This window comes from Hypanus sabinus, chromosome 5 (genome assembly GCF_030144855.1).
Source record: "Hypanus sabinus isolate sHypSab1 chromosome 5, sHypSab1.hap1, whole genome shotgun sequence".
In the NCBI taxonomy this organism is placed as follows: domain Eukaryota; kingdom Metazoa; phylum Chordata; class Chondrichthyes; order Myliobatiformes; family Dasyatidae; genus Hypanus; species Hypanus sabinus.
In genome coordinates this window covers 176,017,578-176,035,223 of record NC_082710.1, presented here as the reverse complement: position 1 = coordinate 176,035,223, position 17,646 = coordinate 176,017,578, and the positions used below count along the sequence as shown (strand labels likewise).

Genomic DNA, 17,646 nt, shown 5'->3' with positions numbered 1-17,646 from the left:
GGTGGATTCAAGGGTAATACTCAGTAAGTCTCTCCTCAACCTCAGAGTGTCGTAATCGAGAACCCCTCTGGATACAGTTCTGATCTGTAAATTGCTGATCCTTCTTTCAAAAAGTGACAGCTCAGGATATTGCACTTCTTTCAAAAAGTGACAGCTCAGGATATTGCACTTAGATTAAATCTAAGCTTTTTGAAAGGACATAATTCCATATTGTTTATTTGGAAGATTTGTTTTTTGATGGCCTTAGCAACACGTCTCTGAACTGTAGTGTGCTCATCACCTGTAAAACAAACTCAAGACTGACCTGAGTTTGGCTGCATCAGCTGAAGGTGGTACTTTGATAATTGCATCAATTTGCTCTGAGGTCTTGAACTCGAGCATCAGTTTGACAGGCCATGTAATGCTTTAATATTTGTGGAAATTGGCATTTTGCATGCTGACACTGATTCCATTGAACTACTGTCTGACCATCACTACTCCTGGTAGCTCCATACTGAAACCAGGATTTCACAGATAAAGCAAAGAACATAATCAGCTGATCCAAAATCTCATCTGTGGTCTTGCACACGCCCTTTGTGTGTGTTAATTGTGAGACATGCCAGTCACTGGATTCAGGCCCATCTGCTGTTTAGAGATGGATAAATTTCTTTCTCAATCCATTTGCCTGTCAAGTTGCAAAAAAATTGAGTTATGTGTATGAACATTCATGTAGCAATTTCGTCCCACAGCATCACTGTTCCACCCTGCTTTGGAATGACTGGAAATAGGAATGACCCAATCACAGCTCAACATGGGACAGAATACTTTGTCACTTCAGACAGCCCAGTTCATGCACAACTGCTTCTTTTGAGATCTGGAGAAGGGTTTGTGTCTTGTGGAAGATGTGAGAGGCTTGTACTTCCACATGGATCTTCACATTTAAAGTGTGTGTGTGTGTGTGTGTGTGTGTGTGTGTGCCTGGCCCACAGGGGCAAACTCCCAGATTCTAAGCACAACCCCTTATCATTATCATGCAGATGCTCCTCATTCATATCAGCTTTTGGAACTTAATGCTGGTGTTTCTCTCCCTTTTGACAGTATTACTTGTTTTTTCAGTAATAGTTCTGATAACAACCCTGATCTGCACCCTATCACAGTCATTATGCCATCTCTCCACTGTACAAGAATTTGCAAGTTAAAGCAAAATTGTCTTCTTATTTTTGGCATTCTGATGAAAGGTCCTTGGCTCGAAATATTGACTCTTTTTCTTTGCAAATGTGGCCTGGCCTGCTGAATTCTTCAGTAATTTGGTCTACACCACAATATATTTTACTTGTATATAGTTTTCCATTTCTGAACAAGTTGTTCAATTTCAGAAGTTGTATACAATTTCTGAACAAGCTGTAAGTTGTTGAAATGAACAATTTTGCCAAAGTTCTCTTTTGTTTCCACAATTCTACCCTTTATTCGTTGCCATGTATTAAAAGCCTAGAGTGCACTTAACTCTTCTGGAGATAATCAATACTTGATCATTTGCTTAAACTGTGGGGGAATTTCTGCTTGTGTATGTTTTATGGAAAGCAAGAAATAACACAAAATGCATTCAGTGCAATTTTTGACAGTGGAAGTCTTGATTGTACTCTGCCACTGTTCGCAGCCTGGTTTTTCCAGTTGCTCCATCACTTGCTTGGCCTTTGAGAAATCTTGCTGCATATGTTGGTCAAGACAAACTTTGTGGCTCAAAAAGTATTATTGGTTCAGAGTTTAAATGACCAAGTTGTAATCCTGACCTCAGGCCTTGTTTGTGGAATTTACACATTTTCTCTGTGACTGTGCAGGATTGCCCTGCATGCTTAGCTTCTTCATGCGTCCCATAAACTCTCAGATTGGTAGGCTAATTGGTTGCTGTAAATGCTGTAATGACCACAGGAACATTTGGAGAGTTGATGTGAATATGAGGAGAATAAGATGAAGGCATTGAGAATAACATCAGCAAGTTTGCCGATAATACGAAGCTGGGTGGCAGTGTGACATGTGATGAGGATGTTAAGAGAATCCAGGGTGACTTGGATAGGCTGCGTGAGTGGGCAGATACTTGGCAGATGGCGTTTAACGTGAGTAAGTGTGAGGTTATCCATTTTGGGAGCAAGAACAGGAAGGCAGATTATTATCTGAACTATGTAGAGTTAGGTAAGGGAGAAATACAAAGAGATCTAGGAGTCCTTGTTCATCAGTCACTGAAGGTGAATGAGCATGTGCAGCAGGCAGTGAAGAAGGCTAATGGAATGTTGGCCTTTATTACAAAGGGAATTGAGTACAAGAGCAAGGAAATCCTCTTGCATTTGTACAGAGCCCTGGTGAGACCACACCTGGACTATCGTGTACAGTTTTGGTCTCCAGGGTTAAGGAAGGACATCCTGGCTATAGAGGAAGTGCAGCGTAGATTCACGAGGTTAATTCCTGGGATGTCCGGACCGTCTTATTAAGGGATTGGACAAGATAGAGGCAGGAAATATGTTCCAGATACTGGGAGAGTCCAGTACCGGAGGGCATGGTTTGAGAATAAGGGGTAGGTCATTTAGGACAGAGTTAAGGAAAAACTTCTTCTCCCAGAGAGTTGTGGGGGTCTGCAATACACTGGCTCGGAAGGCAGTGGAGGCCAATTCTCTGGCTGCTTTCAAGAAGGAGCTAGATAGGTATCTTATGGATAGGGAAATCAAGGGATATGGGGTCAAGGCAGGAACCAGGTATTGATTGTAGATGATCAGCCATGATCTCAGAATGGCAGTGCAGGCTCGAAGGGTTGAAGGGTCTACTTCTGCATCTATTGTCTATTGTCTATAATAAAATGAATTAGGGTAGGATTAATGTCAGTGCCTGTTTCAATCCTGTTCTATTTTGTTAATATATCAATGTCAATAAAATAGGCTAGTTATCAAGGATTTGGTGCTTTTGTGGCTTAAGTGAAGAATACATTCTCCACACATGAGGGAACAGTAATCCCAAACTTCCTGACCGCACCTCAGCCACATTTCCCAGCTGCAGTTCCCATTGGACTTGCCCAGCGCTGGTCAGGGTGTTGTTGAATCTTCGGGAACAACTGGTTTAAACATGTCCAGGAACAATATTTTTTACTAATATGATACTGTGATGATAGTACCTTCATATTACTGAACATTATACTGTTCTAAATTCTGTAAATACATTTTACAAATCTAATTATTGAAACCGTGACAATAACTTGACTATTTTAAATCAAGTTTGTTGGTTAGAAATGTTTCCTACATTTCTAAAGTGAGCTGGGGGCTCCGTGCTGAGCCTGGTGCTCCTTTGCCCAGTAACTTGTTCCCACCTTGTGTGGCGAGGCCAAGGGCATTTTTTTCTCAGGTTATTGGGAGTAGGGTTGGTAAACATTGGTGCTGAGGACAGTGGAGGAGGGGATGCTCACAGGTTCCTCAAATGACAGGACTAACATCTCTCTCTACTCCCCCACTCCACCACTAACCTACTCCCCCTCCCCACAACCCCTCTCCTTCTTCCAGCTTCTCAGCCTCTCGACTCTTCTGCTGAGATGAGAGTGATTCACCACACTCTGCTATTACTGAATGGGATTCTCATCTCACTCCAAGGTAATTATTACAAAATTTTGTTTGATTATGTTTCTTTATCTTACAGAGTAGACACATGGAATCAGAAGATAAAGCGTTTTATGTTTAGTAACTTATGAAATTGTTCACACTATGTAATTGCAATGAATGAATGTCCCATTTCTATCCTTGAAGTGAGATTATAGATGCCTGTAATTACAAAATTTTTCAAGTGCCTCTTATTTGGTTAAAAACTTTATTATCAAAAAAAAGAATCTAACCCCTACCAAGACTGAAGCTGTTTATTAAGTAGAAAAAGAGGTAAATACCTTCTCATATAACAAAAAATAATAACCAATATCTGAATTTAAACAATGACTTGAAGGTTTTGAAAATAAATCAAAAAATGTCCCCACAATGTTTGAAAGTCCTGATGAGATTCAGAAATTGAACAACAAATCTTCTCTAAATTTAATCATGACATAACGTTGCATAACCATTGAGCATGAGTAGGAGAAAAAACATCTTTCCATTTAAACAAAAGTGCTCTCCTAGCTATAAGAGAGCAAAAGGCCAAAATATGTAAATCAAATGTCTTCAGCTTGATATCTTGTCCTACAACAAAACCAAATAGGCCATCAGAGGGTTAGGCTTAAAATTGATTTTGAAAAGTAAAGAAAAAGTTTGAAAAACTTCCTTCCAATATTTTTCAAGACTCAGACAACTCCAAAACATATGAATTAGTGAAGCTTCTCCAATATTACATCTGTCACAGTAGGGAAATATATCCGAATAAAAACGAGATAGCTTATCCTTAGTCATATCAGCTCTGTGCACCACCTTAAATTGTATGAGGGAACGGTGAGCACATAACGATAAAGTATTAACCAGTTGAAAAATTTCATTCCAAGTTTCCTCAGATACTGATGTCTGTAATTCTTGTTCCCAGAAATTCTTAATTTTGTCTAAAGGAACAATCCTTGAAGATGAATTTTATCTAATCGAGGACGTTTATTTTTCCATATATATGAGGATAAAATAGAAAAAGGGAGTCAAAAAAGGATTTAGGAATAAAAATGGGTAAAGCCTGAAAAAGATATATAAATTTAGGTGGAATATTCATTTTAATAGAATTAATTCATCCAATCAACGATATTGAAAGAGGTGATCAATTTAATGATATCCTTTTTGCATGGTTCAATAAAGTAAGAAAGTTTTCTTTAGACAGGTGTTTGTAATTCTTAGTAACTGTTACACCCAAATAAGTAAATTGATTCCTTACAACTTTAAAAGGGAGATTAGTATTAATTGATACCAAATTATTTAAAGGAAATAATTCAATTTATATCCTGAAAACTGGCTAAAACGGGAGAGTACTGAAAGTACGCAAGGTAACAAGGTCTCAACATTAAAGATAAAAAGCAATATGTCATCAGTGCAAAGTGAGATTTTGTGAGTAATGCCTCTCCTTAAAATACCACAGATATCATTAGATTCTCGAAGAGCAATGGCTAGGGTTTCTAAAGCTGGATCAAAGAGCAAAGGACTCAACGGACAATCTTGCCTAGTTCCACGGTGAAGTTTAAATGGTTGGTAATTTTGAAAATTAGTAAGAACCCGAGCAGAAGGAGATAGATAAAGTAATTTAATGCAGTGAATAAAATCTGGACCAAAATTAAATTTTTCTAAGGTTTTAAATAAATAATTCCATTCAACCCGATCAAAGGCCTTGTCAGCATCTAAGGATATCACACATTCCGATATCTCCTGAGAAGGAGAGTAAATAACATTTAATACACGGAGTATATTAAATTGGGAATGTCGGTTTTTAATAAATTAAGTCTGATCATCAGAAATAATAGAAAGTAAAATATTTTCAATCCTACCAGCCAAAACTTTGGAAAGGATTTTAGTATCAACATTGAGTAATAGAATTGGTCTATATGAAGAGCATTCAGTTGGCTCTTTGTTCTTTTTTATGATAAGTGAAATGGAAGCTTCATAAAAAGATTGAGACAAGCTATCCAATTTGAAAGAATCTAAAAAAAAATGAAGCATAAATTAATTAGGAAAAAGCCTTATAAATTTCTCCAGAAAATCCATCTGGACCCAGAGCATTCCCCAAGTGTAATGAACATATAGCCTTGGCAATTTCCTCTTAAGAAATGTGTTGATCCATCTGTTTGCAATTAATCTGCAGAAAGTACAGAGATAATTAATTGATCTAGAAAATTGTTCAGTACAGTACTATTTTAGGGGAATCAGAACTGTAAAGTTTAGAATACAATTCTCTAAATGTATCATTTATTTCAGAGTTATCAGTTGTCCTATCACCATTAGTTTTACAAATTTCTTTAATTTGTCATTTAACTACAGAAGTTTTTAATTGGTTGGCCAATACTTTACCTGATTTATCTCCGTGAATGTACAATTGAGTTTTGTCTTTAAGAAGTTGAGTTTCAATTGGATATGTTAACAGAAGATCATATTTAGTTTTAACTTCAACATGTCTTTTATATAGGTTCTGGACCTATAGCATATTTTTGATCTAATTTCTTCAATTGATTGGCTAATTTAGTTCTTTCTTTATTAACTTTATTCTTAATACTCACAATATAAGAAATAATTTGTCCTCTAATATAGGCCTTGAAAGTATCCCATACAATAAGATTAGAAGCCTCTTCCTTTTTATTCTCTTCAAAAAACAAAATAATATGCCTGTCTAGAAATTTTTAAAATTCCTTATCAGTTAACAAAGTTGTACTAAAATGCTAAAATCTGTTTGAGGAAGACCGGGAAGATTTAAAGATAGAAATATGGGAGCATGATCTGAGACAGCAATCTCTTTATATTCACAGGAACAAACTTATGAAATCATTTGACTATCAATAAAAAATAATCAATCCTGGAAAATGTATGATGAACATGGGAAAAAATCAGTACTGTCTATCTAAAGGATGTAAAAAAAATGCCAAACATCAACAATACCACACTTCAATAAAAAAAGATTGAATAAACAAAGCTGCTTTATTAAGAGACACTGGTTTAGAAGGTGACCGGCTTAAAACTGGGTCTAGCCAACAGTTAAAATCTCCTCCTGTCACCAGAGAATAAAAACACAGATCTGGCAAAAATGGAAAAAAATGTGCTCAAAGAATCCTGGATCATCTATATTTGGGACATACACATTGGCAAATACTATTAATTTATTGTCTAATTTTCCTGATGCTATAACAAAATGTCCACTGGTATCAGACACTACTTACATTGAACAAAGGATAGTGTATTATCTATAAGAATTGAAACTCCTCTTGGTCTGGCCTGAAAAGAAGAATGAAAACAAAGTCCATTCCAACGGCTAGAAAAACGTAAATTATCACATTAACGTATGTGAGTTTCTTGTAAGAAAATAATACGGACCTTAAATTTCCTAATAAAAGCAAACATCTTATTACATTTAACAGGTTGATTTAACCCTTTCATGTTAAAACTGAGTAAATTAATAGTTTGGTCCATTTTTAATATTATTTAAAGGAAGGGTTAAAATGTAAGTTAAAACCAACGCATAAACCTTGAGAAATGGTAACCAAGCAACAAGTTGGCTAAAAATTCGAAAACAACTCAGAGGCGAAAAAGAAAACTCAAAGGAAGAAGGCTGACCAATAGAAAGCCTGCATCTACAACTATGGACAACCCTCCAAAAACCCTGGTGATCGCTCCAATTAGTTTCAAGGTTACTTATATTCCAACCTGGACAAAACAATGTCCAAACCAGTAATTCAATTCTCATATATTAAAAATACAATATTAAAAAAATACAAAAGGAGATTAGTTACAAAGGTTTACCAAAAGTAGCAGATGCAATTATTCATAAAGAAATACATTACACATTAATCTTATCTTCATGAAAAAAACAGACTAAGCAGTTAGCCTTCAAATTTAAAAATATCTTTGTGCTTCAGTATTCAAATAAAACCATTTGAAGGATCCAATTTTTAATGAGATTCTCAGTCAAACTGGGTAGCTTGAAAGGGATGGCTTGAAAGCCTTGTTAAAAAAATATTTCAGCAAAGCTTCTTTAAACTTAACACGTTCCTGCATGACCTCAAGCGAAAAATCTTCGGGTCTTAATATTGCGACCTATAACCAATCATGCCCCTTCAACAGGATCCACAAATTAAATCTTTCTCATTTAATCTTATGTCTTCATGTAAAAACGCACGAAACAGCTAGCCTTCAGATTTTGAGAACCTTTGTGCTTCAACAGTCAAAAGAAACCATTTGAAGGATCCATCTTTAAGTGTGATTCTGAGTCAGGCTGGGTAGCGAAGGGAGGCTTGAAACCCTTGTTTAAAAACTCAGACATAGCTCCTTTGAACTTAGCATGTTCCTGTATAATCTCAGGTGAGTAATCTTTGACAATTCTAATCTTACATTATAGTCAATCATGCCTCTTCGATAAGATTCGTGAATTTACAGTTCCTTTGTTTTAAATTCATGAAAGCAGATTATTACTGACCTTGGTCTATCTCCCTTAGGAGGTCTAAACAGGAGAGATCTGTGAACTTGATCAATCATAGGCAAAGATGTCAAAATTTCCAGAAATAATTTTTGCAAAAAGTTTGCATAAAATTCCATAGGATGATTACCTTCAAATAGTTCTTCGAGACCCAGAACCCGTAGGTTGCTTCTTCTACTTCTATTTTCTAGGTTGATAATCCTCTGCCTTAACTTTTCATTGGACTAAGAGTGCTTTTCACAAAGCTTTTGCAATTCATCCACTTCCATTTCCAGAGACGACACTATTGCCTAATCATTTTTATACGTTTATCGTGTTCATTAAGAGTTTGTTGAATAGAATACAATTTACCATCTATTTGTTTAAATTCAGAGCTGAAATGTTGAAATTTCTCAGAGGCTTCTCATGTAGGACTGCAGCAAATCCATAATAGAATCCAAAGAAGCAGGGATATCATCCTTTTTAATAACTCAGGCACCCCTTGTAGCCATAATGAAAGAATATCACACTTAAAAAAGGAGTTTCAAGACAGGTTGGAAATAGTAAGTTAAAGAGAGTTGGAGCAACGGCAGATTGCTGTTACTCCATCAGCCACCACCAGGAATCTCCATATTTCTCAATACTGGGTCGAACGTGATAAGCACACATGGATTTCAGCATCAACTGAAATGAGATGATTTTTGTCCTCGCTCTTTTTGCTTGTTCAGCAAGAAGAAGCTTGCTGAAGTTTCAACTTTGCTGAAGTTGAAAACTGCAGCAAAATGTTCATTGCCTTCAGATGAATGGCAGGATACTCTTCTTCTACAGAAATCCAGAACTTGTCTGGTCATTAAATCTAATCTTGAGTGCACAATCAGAGTGCTGCTCACAAAGTTCTTCCTCTTCTCTCAAAGTCAGGTTCACAGGCTGAGCAGGAGATTCAGAGAAAGGATCCCTCAACCAGTCAGACTCTTGTGTTGAAAGGGAGGAAAAATACTGTTCAGCTTTGTTCTGCAGTTCTTCCAGATGGTTTTCAATAAGAGTCAAGACTTTCTGATATCCTTCCTCACTCTCAAGCCCAGATGTGGAAACCTTTCAAGATTTTCTTTTGCAACATGATTTCACCAAAGGTTCAGTTTCCTTTTAAATCCAAGAATCTTGTCACATTAAGTTGAAACATTTTCTCCAGGAAATTCAGAAACTTGTTCAACTGGTTCATATGATGAAAAATGTCTGTTAAGTAGGCTAGTTTCTGCATCAGGGTTTTATCTCTGTTTGGCATGATGCCAGGAGTGATAGAAACATAGAAAAGCAACAGCAGAATACAGGCCCTTCAGCCCACGATGCTGTCCCAAACACACTTAATTTAGAAATTACCAAGGGTTACCCATGGCCCTCTATTTTCTTAAGCTCCAAGTACATATCCAGGAGTCTCTAAAAAGGCCCTATCATATCCACCTCCACCACAGTTGCCGGCAGCCCATTCCATGCACTCACCACTCTCTGCATTAAAAACTTACCCCTGACATGTCCTCTGTACCTACTTCCAAGCACTTTAAATTGTGCCCTCTTGCATTAGCCATTTCAGCCCTGGGAAAAAGCCTCTGACTATCCACATAATCAATGCCTCTCATCATCTTACACACCTCTATCAGGTCACCTCTCATCCTCTGTAGACAAAAGCCAGGTTCACACAACCTGTTTTCATTAGGCCTACTCCCCAATCCAGGCAGCATCCATATAAATCTCCTCTGCACCCTTTCTATGGTTTCCACGTCCTTCCTGTCATTAGGTGACCAGAACTGAGCACAGTACAAGGGGATATGAACAGGGTCCTCTAAAGCTGTAACATTAACTCTCGGCTCTTAAACTCAATCCCACAGTTGATGAAGGCCAATGCACCTTATGCCTTCTTAACCACACAGTCAACCTGCACAGCAGCTTTCAGTGTCCTATGGACTTGGACCCCAAGATCCCTCTGATCCTCCACACTGCAAAGAGTCTTATCACTAATACTATATTCTGCCATCATATTTGACCAACCAAAATGAATCATCTTCCACTTATTTGGGAAAAATTCCATCTTCCACTTCTCAGCCCCGTTTTGCATCGTATTGATCTCCCATTGTAACCTCTGATAGCCCTCCACACTATCCACGACACCTCCAACCTTTGTGTCATCATGTTTGATTGGGGGTAGTGATGGAGCCTCAAGATGCAGGAGTGATGTTTGATTGGGAGTAGTGATGGAGCCTCAAGATCCCAGGAGTGATGTTTGATTGGGGGTAGTGATGGAGCCTCAAGATGCAGGAGTGATGTTTGATTGGGAGTAGTGATGGAGCCTCAAGATGCAGGAGTGATGTTTGATTGGGAGTAGTGATGGAGCCTCAAGATGCAGGAGTGATGTTTGATTGGGAGTAGTGATGGAGCCTCAAGATGCAGGAGTGATGTTTGATTGGGAGTAGTGATGGAGCCTCAAGATGCAGGAGTGATGTTTGATTGGGAGTAGTGATGGAGCCTCAAGTTCCCAGGAGTGATGTTCGATTGGAAATAGTGAAGGAGCCTCAGCTTTTTGCAGTTTATTTAAAAATAAATAAATGATGACTGGACAATGTCAATATAAAGTTTCTACTTCAGCCCTTAAATGTTGGTCTTTGAGTACTTGGAATGCAACAAACTTACCTCATCAAATTTTTTGTTGTAATCTGGGCTTTTCTGTCCAGCTTTGGCCTGGTTGGATTTCACATAGAGACTTCCGTGCTGAGTTCCACCCACACCATTACCCACCCTCAGACCCAAACCATCCCTTTCTTCAAGCAACACACACAAAATGCTGGTGGGACGCAGCAGGCCAGGTAGCATCTATAAGGAGAAGAACTGTTGAAGTTTCGGGCCGAGACCCTTCGAAGGGCCTGTTGTGTTCCACCTGCATTTTGTGTGTGTTGCTTGAATTTCCAGCATCTGCAGATTTCCTCGTGTTTGCCTCTCTTCATGCCTGTTGGGTGGGTTGCAGAGGAGTAGCTGTGGGATATTATTTTCCACCGCGGTGCTCTGTGGGGTGCCAAAACTATTTTGATGGTTAGAAGGGGTGGGGTAGAAGCAGAGGCAGAACCAATAGTTTTTTAACATTGTTATTATAATCCGTAGCAAATTTATATACAAACCAGCTACCAACTTACCCATTTCAATTTGATGGCATGTAATCAAAATCGTAATACTTGCTGAGATTCTTTTCATTTGAGTTCACAGTCCTGGTTGTGTTGTAGTTGAACTGTATATTGGGTAACACGTTCCTCATCAATGTTCAATATGGGTTCCTTGTCTTACCAATTATTTCTCTCCAGGTGATTTTATCCTACTTACACCCAAGGAGCCTTTTGTAGCCATTGCAGGTGAAGATGTTGTACTGGAATGTGAGCTGCTCCCACCAACCTCTGCCAGCAACATGGCAGTGCAGTGGCTGAAATCCGGTCTCAGCTCACCCATCCACGTGTACAGACATGGACAAAATGACCCCTCGCTCAGCACCAGGATTACAGAGGAAGGACAGAACTGTTTAAAGATGAAATCACCAAAGGAAACATTTCCCTAAGAATAAAGAACGTCAGGCCGGATGATGAAGGGCGATATACATGTTCAGCTGAAGACAGAACTGACTTCAAACAATCTGCAGTTGAACTTCGTGTTCTCAGTGAGTATTATTGCCATTTGTACCAAGGTATCATGGGGAGATTTGTTTTGCATGCCATCCTGATAGATCACTTCGTACATCAGTATATTAAGGTAGTAAAAAGAAAACAATGTGGAATATGGTGCTGTTGTTGCAGAGAAATTACAGTGCAAGTAATTACAAAATTATACAATAAGCTGTGAGGGCTGCATTGTGTTAGACTGGGGGTACAAGTGGTCAAATCGTTGCGTCTGAGAGGTCTGTTCAAGAGTTCGATAACAATGGCATAGAAACTGTTCTCGAGTCTGGTGGTTGGTGATCCTGGGACTTTGTATCTTCTACTCAATGGGAGAGGGTAATGGCAAGCGGGAGTAGGGTCTGTGATTATATCGGCTGCTTTCCCAACTCAGTAGGAAGTGTAGAGAAAATCAGTGGAAGAGTCTGGTTTGTCTTGCTCGCCTTGTTTCGAGCGGACAGGGATGCAGCTCTTTCCAGTAAGACACGCGGTGGTGGCTTGTGTTTTTACATCAGAACAGAATGGTGCAAGAACTCTGTGCTGGATTCCAGATACTGCTCATCGCTAGTGGAGTTTGAGGCTGTTAGATGCAGACCATTTTATTTGCCACGGGAATTCACCTCTGTTCTTATATTTGGTGTTTACATTCCCCCCAGCGCTAATGCTAAGGAGGTGCTCTGTAAACTGTACAGGGCTATTAGCGAACTGCAGAACGCACACCTTGATGGACTGTTTATTGTCGTCGGAGATTTTAACCACGCGAAACTTAAGTCAGTGCTCCCCGAATTCCAGCAGTTTGTGGACTTTGCAACGAGGGGGGAGAACGTGTTGAACCTGGTTTACACAAACATTCCCGAGGCGTACCGGGCAGTGCCCCACCCCCACCTCGGATACTCAGACCACATCTCTGTCATGCTAATCCCAGCATACAGACCGCTCGTCAGGCGCTCCAGACCAGTTCAGAAGCAGGTGAAAACCTGGTCAGCAGGAGCCATCTCTGTTCTTCAAGACTGCTTTGAGCACACTGACTGGCATGTTCAGGGAGGCTGCAACCGATGGCGACTCTACCAACTTAGAGGAGTACATAGCATCAGTGACCTCAGCAAGTGCATTGACAATGTTATTCTGTCCAAGACCATCACTACACGTGCCAACCAGAAGCCATGGATGACCGCAGAGGTGCGTGCACTGCTGAGGACCCGTGACTCCACCTTCAGAGCAGGCAACAAGGCAGCTGTAACAACAGCAAGGGCCAAACTGTCCCCAGCCATCAGAGGGGCAAAGCATGCACACGCCCAGCTAATCCACAGTTACTTCCAGGACAATGGTGATACGTGACGCATGTGGAAGGGCATCCAGGACATCATCAATTACAGGACAACATCACCTGTCTGTGCAGGTGATGCTTCCCTCCCAGATGCGCTGAATACACCCAGTTTGAGGCAGAAAATGATGCGGCTGTGAGGAAGTCCACCCCTCCTACAAAAGACCAGGTGCTGTGTCTCACCCTGGCTGATGTGAGGAGAAGCCTGTGCAGGGTCAACCCATGGAAGGCTGCTGGACCAGACAACATTTCTGGTGGAGAGCTCAGAGGATGTGTAGACCAGCTAGCAGATGCTGTTACATCTTCAACATCTCCCTGAGCAGCGCCACCATTCCAACGTGCTTCAAGGCCGCCACCATCGTCCCCGTGCTGAAGAAGTCTTCAATGTCCTGCCTAAATGACTACCATCCTGTTGCACTTACATCCATCATCATGAAGTGTTTCGAGAGGCTCGTCATGAGGCATATCAAGACCCTGCTGCCCCCCTCACTGGATCCCCTGCAGTTTGCGTACCATCCCAACTACTCAACAGACACGCCATTATCATCACCCTCCACCTGGTCCTAACCCACCTGGACGAAAAAAAAAACACGTACGTTCGAATGCTGTTCATAGACTTCAGTTCAGCATCCAACACAATCATCCCTCAGAAACTGATTGGAAAGCTGAGCCTACTGGGCCTGAACACCTCCCTCTGCAACTGGATACTAGACTTTCTGACTGGGAGATCTCAGTCAGCCCGGATCGGGAGCAGCATCTCCAACACCATCGCACTGAGCACGGGGGCTCCCCAGGGTTGCGTACTCAGTCCACTGCTGTAAACTCTGCTGACCCACGACTGTACTGCAACACACAACTCAAACCACATCATCAAGTTCGCCGATGACACGAACGTGGTGGGTCTCATCAGCAAGAACAATGAGTCAGTATTCAGAGAGGAGGTGCAGTGGCTAACGGACTGGTGCAGAGCCAACAACCTGTCTCTGAATCTGAACAAAACAAAAGAGATGGTTGTTGACTTCAGGAGGACACGGAGCGACCACTCCCCGGTGAACATCGACGGCTCCTTGTTAGAGATCGTTAAGAGCACCAAATTTCTTGGTGTTCACCTGGTGAAGAATCTCAACTGGTCCCTCAACACCAGCTCCATAGCAAAGAAAGCCCAGCAGTGTCTCTACTTTCTGCGAAGGCTGAGGAAATTCCATCTCCCACCCCCCATCTTCATCACATTCTACAGGGGTTGTGTTGAGAGCATCCTGAGCAGCTACATCACTGCCTGGTTCAGAAATTGCACCATCTTGTATCGCAAGACCCTGCAGCGGATAGCAAAGTCAGCTGAGATCATCGGGGTCTCTCTTCCTACGATTACGGACATTCACACTGCATGCTGCATCCGCAAAGCAAACAGCATTATGAAGGACCCCACGCACCCTTCATACAAACTCTTCTCCCTCCTGCCATTTGGGAGAAGGCACCGAAGCATTTGGGCTCTCACGATCAGACTATGTAACAGTTTCTTCCCCCAAGCTATCAGACTCCTCAATACTCAGAGCCTGGACTGACACCTTACTGCCCTATTGTCTTGTTTATTATTTATTGTAATGCCTGCACTATTTTGTGCACTTTATGCAGTCTTGGGTAGGTCTGTTGTCTAGTGTAGTTCTTTTCTGTGTTGTTTTTTACGTAGTTCAGTCTAGTTTTTGTACTGTGTCATGTAACACCATGGTCCTGAAAAATGTCTCGTTCTTACTATGTACTGTACCAGCAGTTATGGTCAAAATGACAATAAAAAGTGACTTGACTTGCATGAGGGATGAGGCTTTGATCCCAGCTCTTTAATTTCTACTCACACCGTAGTTACAGAGTCATAGAAAAGTACAACACAGAAACAGGCCCTTTGTCCCATGTAGTCCATGCAGGAGTATTTAAATTGCCTACCCCCATCGACTTGCACTGGGACCATAGCTCTCCACACCCCTGCCAACCATGTGCAGTCTCTAACCAAACTTCTCTTAACCACTGAAATTGACCTTGTTGTGTTGGCAGCTTGTTCCACACTCTCACAAACCTCCGAGTGAAGAAGTTTCCCCTCATGAGCCCATTAAACTTTTCACCTTTCACCCTTGACCTATGAACTCTGGTTGTAGTCCCACCCCACCTCAATGGAAAAAGACTGCTTGTTTTTACCCTATCTATACCCCTCATTATATTGAATCCCTCTGTCAAATCTTCTTTCAATCTTGTGTGTTCGAAGGAATAAAGTCCTATCCTATTCAATCTTTCCTTGTAACTCAGGTCCTTCAGACCCTGCAACATTTTTGTAAATTTTCTCTGTACTCTTTCAAACTTATTTACATCGTTCCTGTAGGTGGGTGACCAAAACTGTACACAATACTCCAAATAATATAACTTCAACATAGCAACCCATCTCCTGTAGTCAAAATTTTGATTATGGAACATATTGTGCCCTCCCTCCTACACCGGCTCCATTGCCACGTGTTAAAGGGTGTAATCTTCCTATTATTGTTCTCAATAGCATATGGCATGGGAAGCAATCCTGAGATCATAACCCTGGATGTTCTGCCCTTTAACTTGGCACCTAACTTCCTGAACTCACTTTGCAGAAGAGCATCACTCTTGGTACCTACATGGACCACAACCTCTGGCTGTTGACCATGGAATGCTGAGAACTCAATCCAAGATACCATCCAGGAATCTTGTTTTCATCCACCGAACCGCTTTTCTGTTCTCCTAAGTAAAGTATCCCCTGTCGCCACAGCTTGCCTCTTCTACTGCCCACCCCTCCCTCCAACTTCTGTTCTGAGTTAAAGGGCCAGACTCAGTGCCAGAAACCTAACCGCTGTGACTTGCCTCTGCTAGGTCACCACTTGGCACAGGAACCAAAGTACTTGTTGTTGCAGTGGATGGCCACAGGGGTACTCTTGTACTGGCTGTTTAATCCCTTTCCCCTTCTTGGCTATCACCCAGTCTCCTGTGCCGTACCTTGGGTGTAACTACCTCTCTAGTTATCCTATCTATCATCCCCTCAGTCTCCCAAATGATCCAGAGTTCATCCAGTTGCAGCTCCAACTTCTTAACACGAAGTGTTCAAAGCAACAACTGGATGTACTTCTCATAGTTGTAGTCGTCAGGGACACTGCAGGACTCCCTGTCTTTCCACATCCTGTAAGAGGCACATTCACCTATCCTACCTGGCATCACTACTGTTCTATCTGAGTAAATATAAAGAAAGAAAAACAATAATAAACTGTGGGGAAAAACATACCTACAGCTGTTCACTTTCTCTCACTCAACTCTCTCCTCAATGAAGCCTCTAAGAGCTGAAGCGTCAAAATCCCCATTCTCTCACTGTACGCTCCACAGACAATCATTCCAACGATGGCCGCTCCACTTGCCCCTGCCTTACTTTAGTTTCTTTTTGTCAATCAATCCCAAATGCTGATTGGGTGCTGTGCTGCTCAAAGCTCCAATCTGCCACGAACCGCTGTCTTTTCTACTCAATTGGCGAATCACTTCCCTCAATAACTAGTATCGCACTCTGAGTGGTGTCAGGGGAATGACCTGCTGGGGGAAAGACACAGTGACCAGGGCTCTGGAACTGAGTCTTGTTCTGGGACTCAGAAGGGAAGTTGGTAGAGGATGAGTACAGTAGTGATAGGGGATTAGTTGCTATACAAACAAAGGCAGTGTGTAATAAAATTCCAGGAAGCACAGACAGATAATTGGGCAACATTTCAGTCAGTGCAATGAGTTACAGTGTAAAAGGGGGATGAAATCGAAAAGGATTATGAATATGGGACTGATGGAGTTATATCTGAAAGCATGCAGTATATGAAATAAAGTAAATGATGTTGTAGCTCAGTTGGAGATTGGCATGTATGACATTGTGGGCATCATTGAATTGCAGCTGATAGATTATAGTGGGGAACTTATCAATGGATTCACATTGTACTAAAAGGAAAGGCAGGTAGGGAGAAGGGGTGGTGTGGCTCTGCTGATCTAAAAAAAAAGAAATTAAATCCTTAGGAAAAGGTGACATAGAATCAATGTGGGTAGAGTTAAGGAACTGCAAGGGTAAAAAGACTATGTTGGGAGTTATATACAGGCCTCTTTCCAATAGCCAGGACATGAGCTACAGTGGAGTAAAGAGAATTACAGAGGCATAACAGAGGAATTGGCCAGAGTTGATTGGAATGCGACACAAGCAGAGATGATGATGGCAAAGCAGCAATGGCTGGAGTTTCTGGGAGCAAATCAGAAGGCGCAGGATTGGTACAGTACATCCCAAAGAAGTATTGCAAAGACAGGGTGACACAACTATGGCACAACCAAAACTAAAGAGAGGGCACATGACAGAACAAAAATTATTGGGAATTTAGAGGATTAGAAAGCTTCAAAAAATGAACAGAAGGCAACTAAAAAAGACATAAGGAACAAAAAGAGGAAATATGATAGTAAGTGAGCCAATCATATCAGAGGATACCGAAAGTTGCTTCAGATATATAAAGAGTAAAAAAGAGGTGAGAGTAGATATTGGAACACTGGAAAACT

General features: G+C 40.9%; 1 protein-coding gene across 1 annotated transcript in view; it reads left to right on the top strand.

Moving 5' to 3' along the window:
* Positions 1-17,646, top strand: part of LOC132394659 (butyrophilin subfamily 1 member A1-like) — an 86,840-nt gene that overhangs the window by 8,861 nt on the left and 60,333 nt on the right. The window contains exon 2 of the mRNA XM_059971022.1: positions 3,522-3,608. Within this exon, the coding sequence (XP_059827005.1) occupies positions 3,551-3,608 (58 nt within the window). The 5' untranslated portion in view covers positions 3,522-3,550. The remainder of the gene's footprint in view (positions 1-3,521; positions 3,609-17,646) is intronic.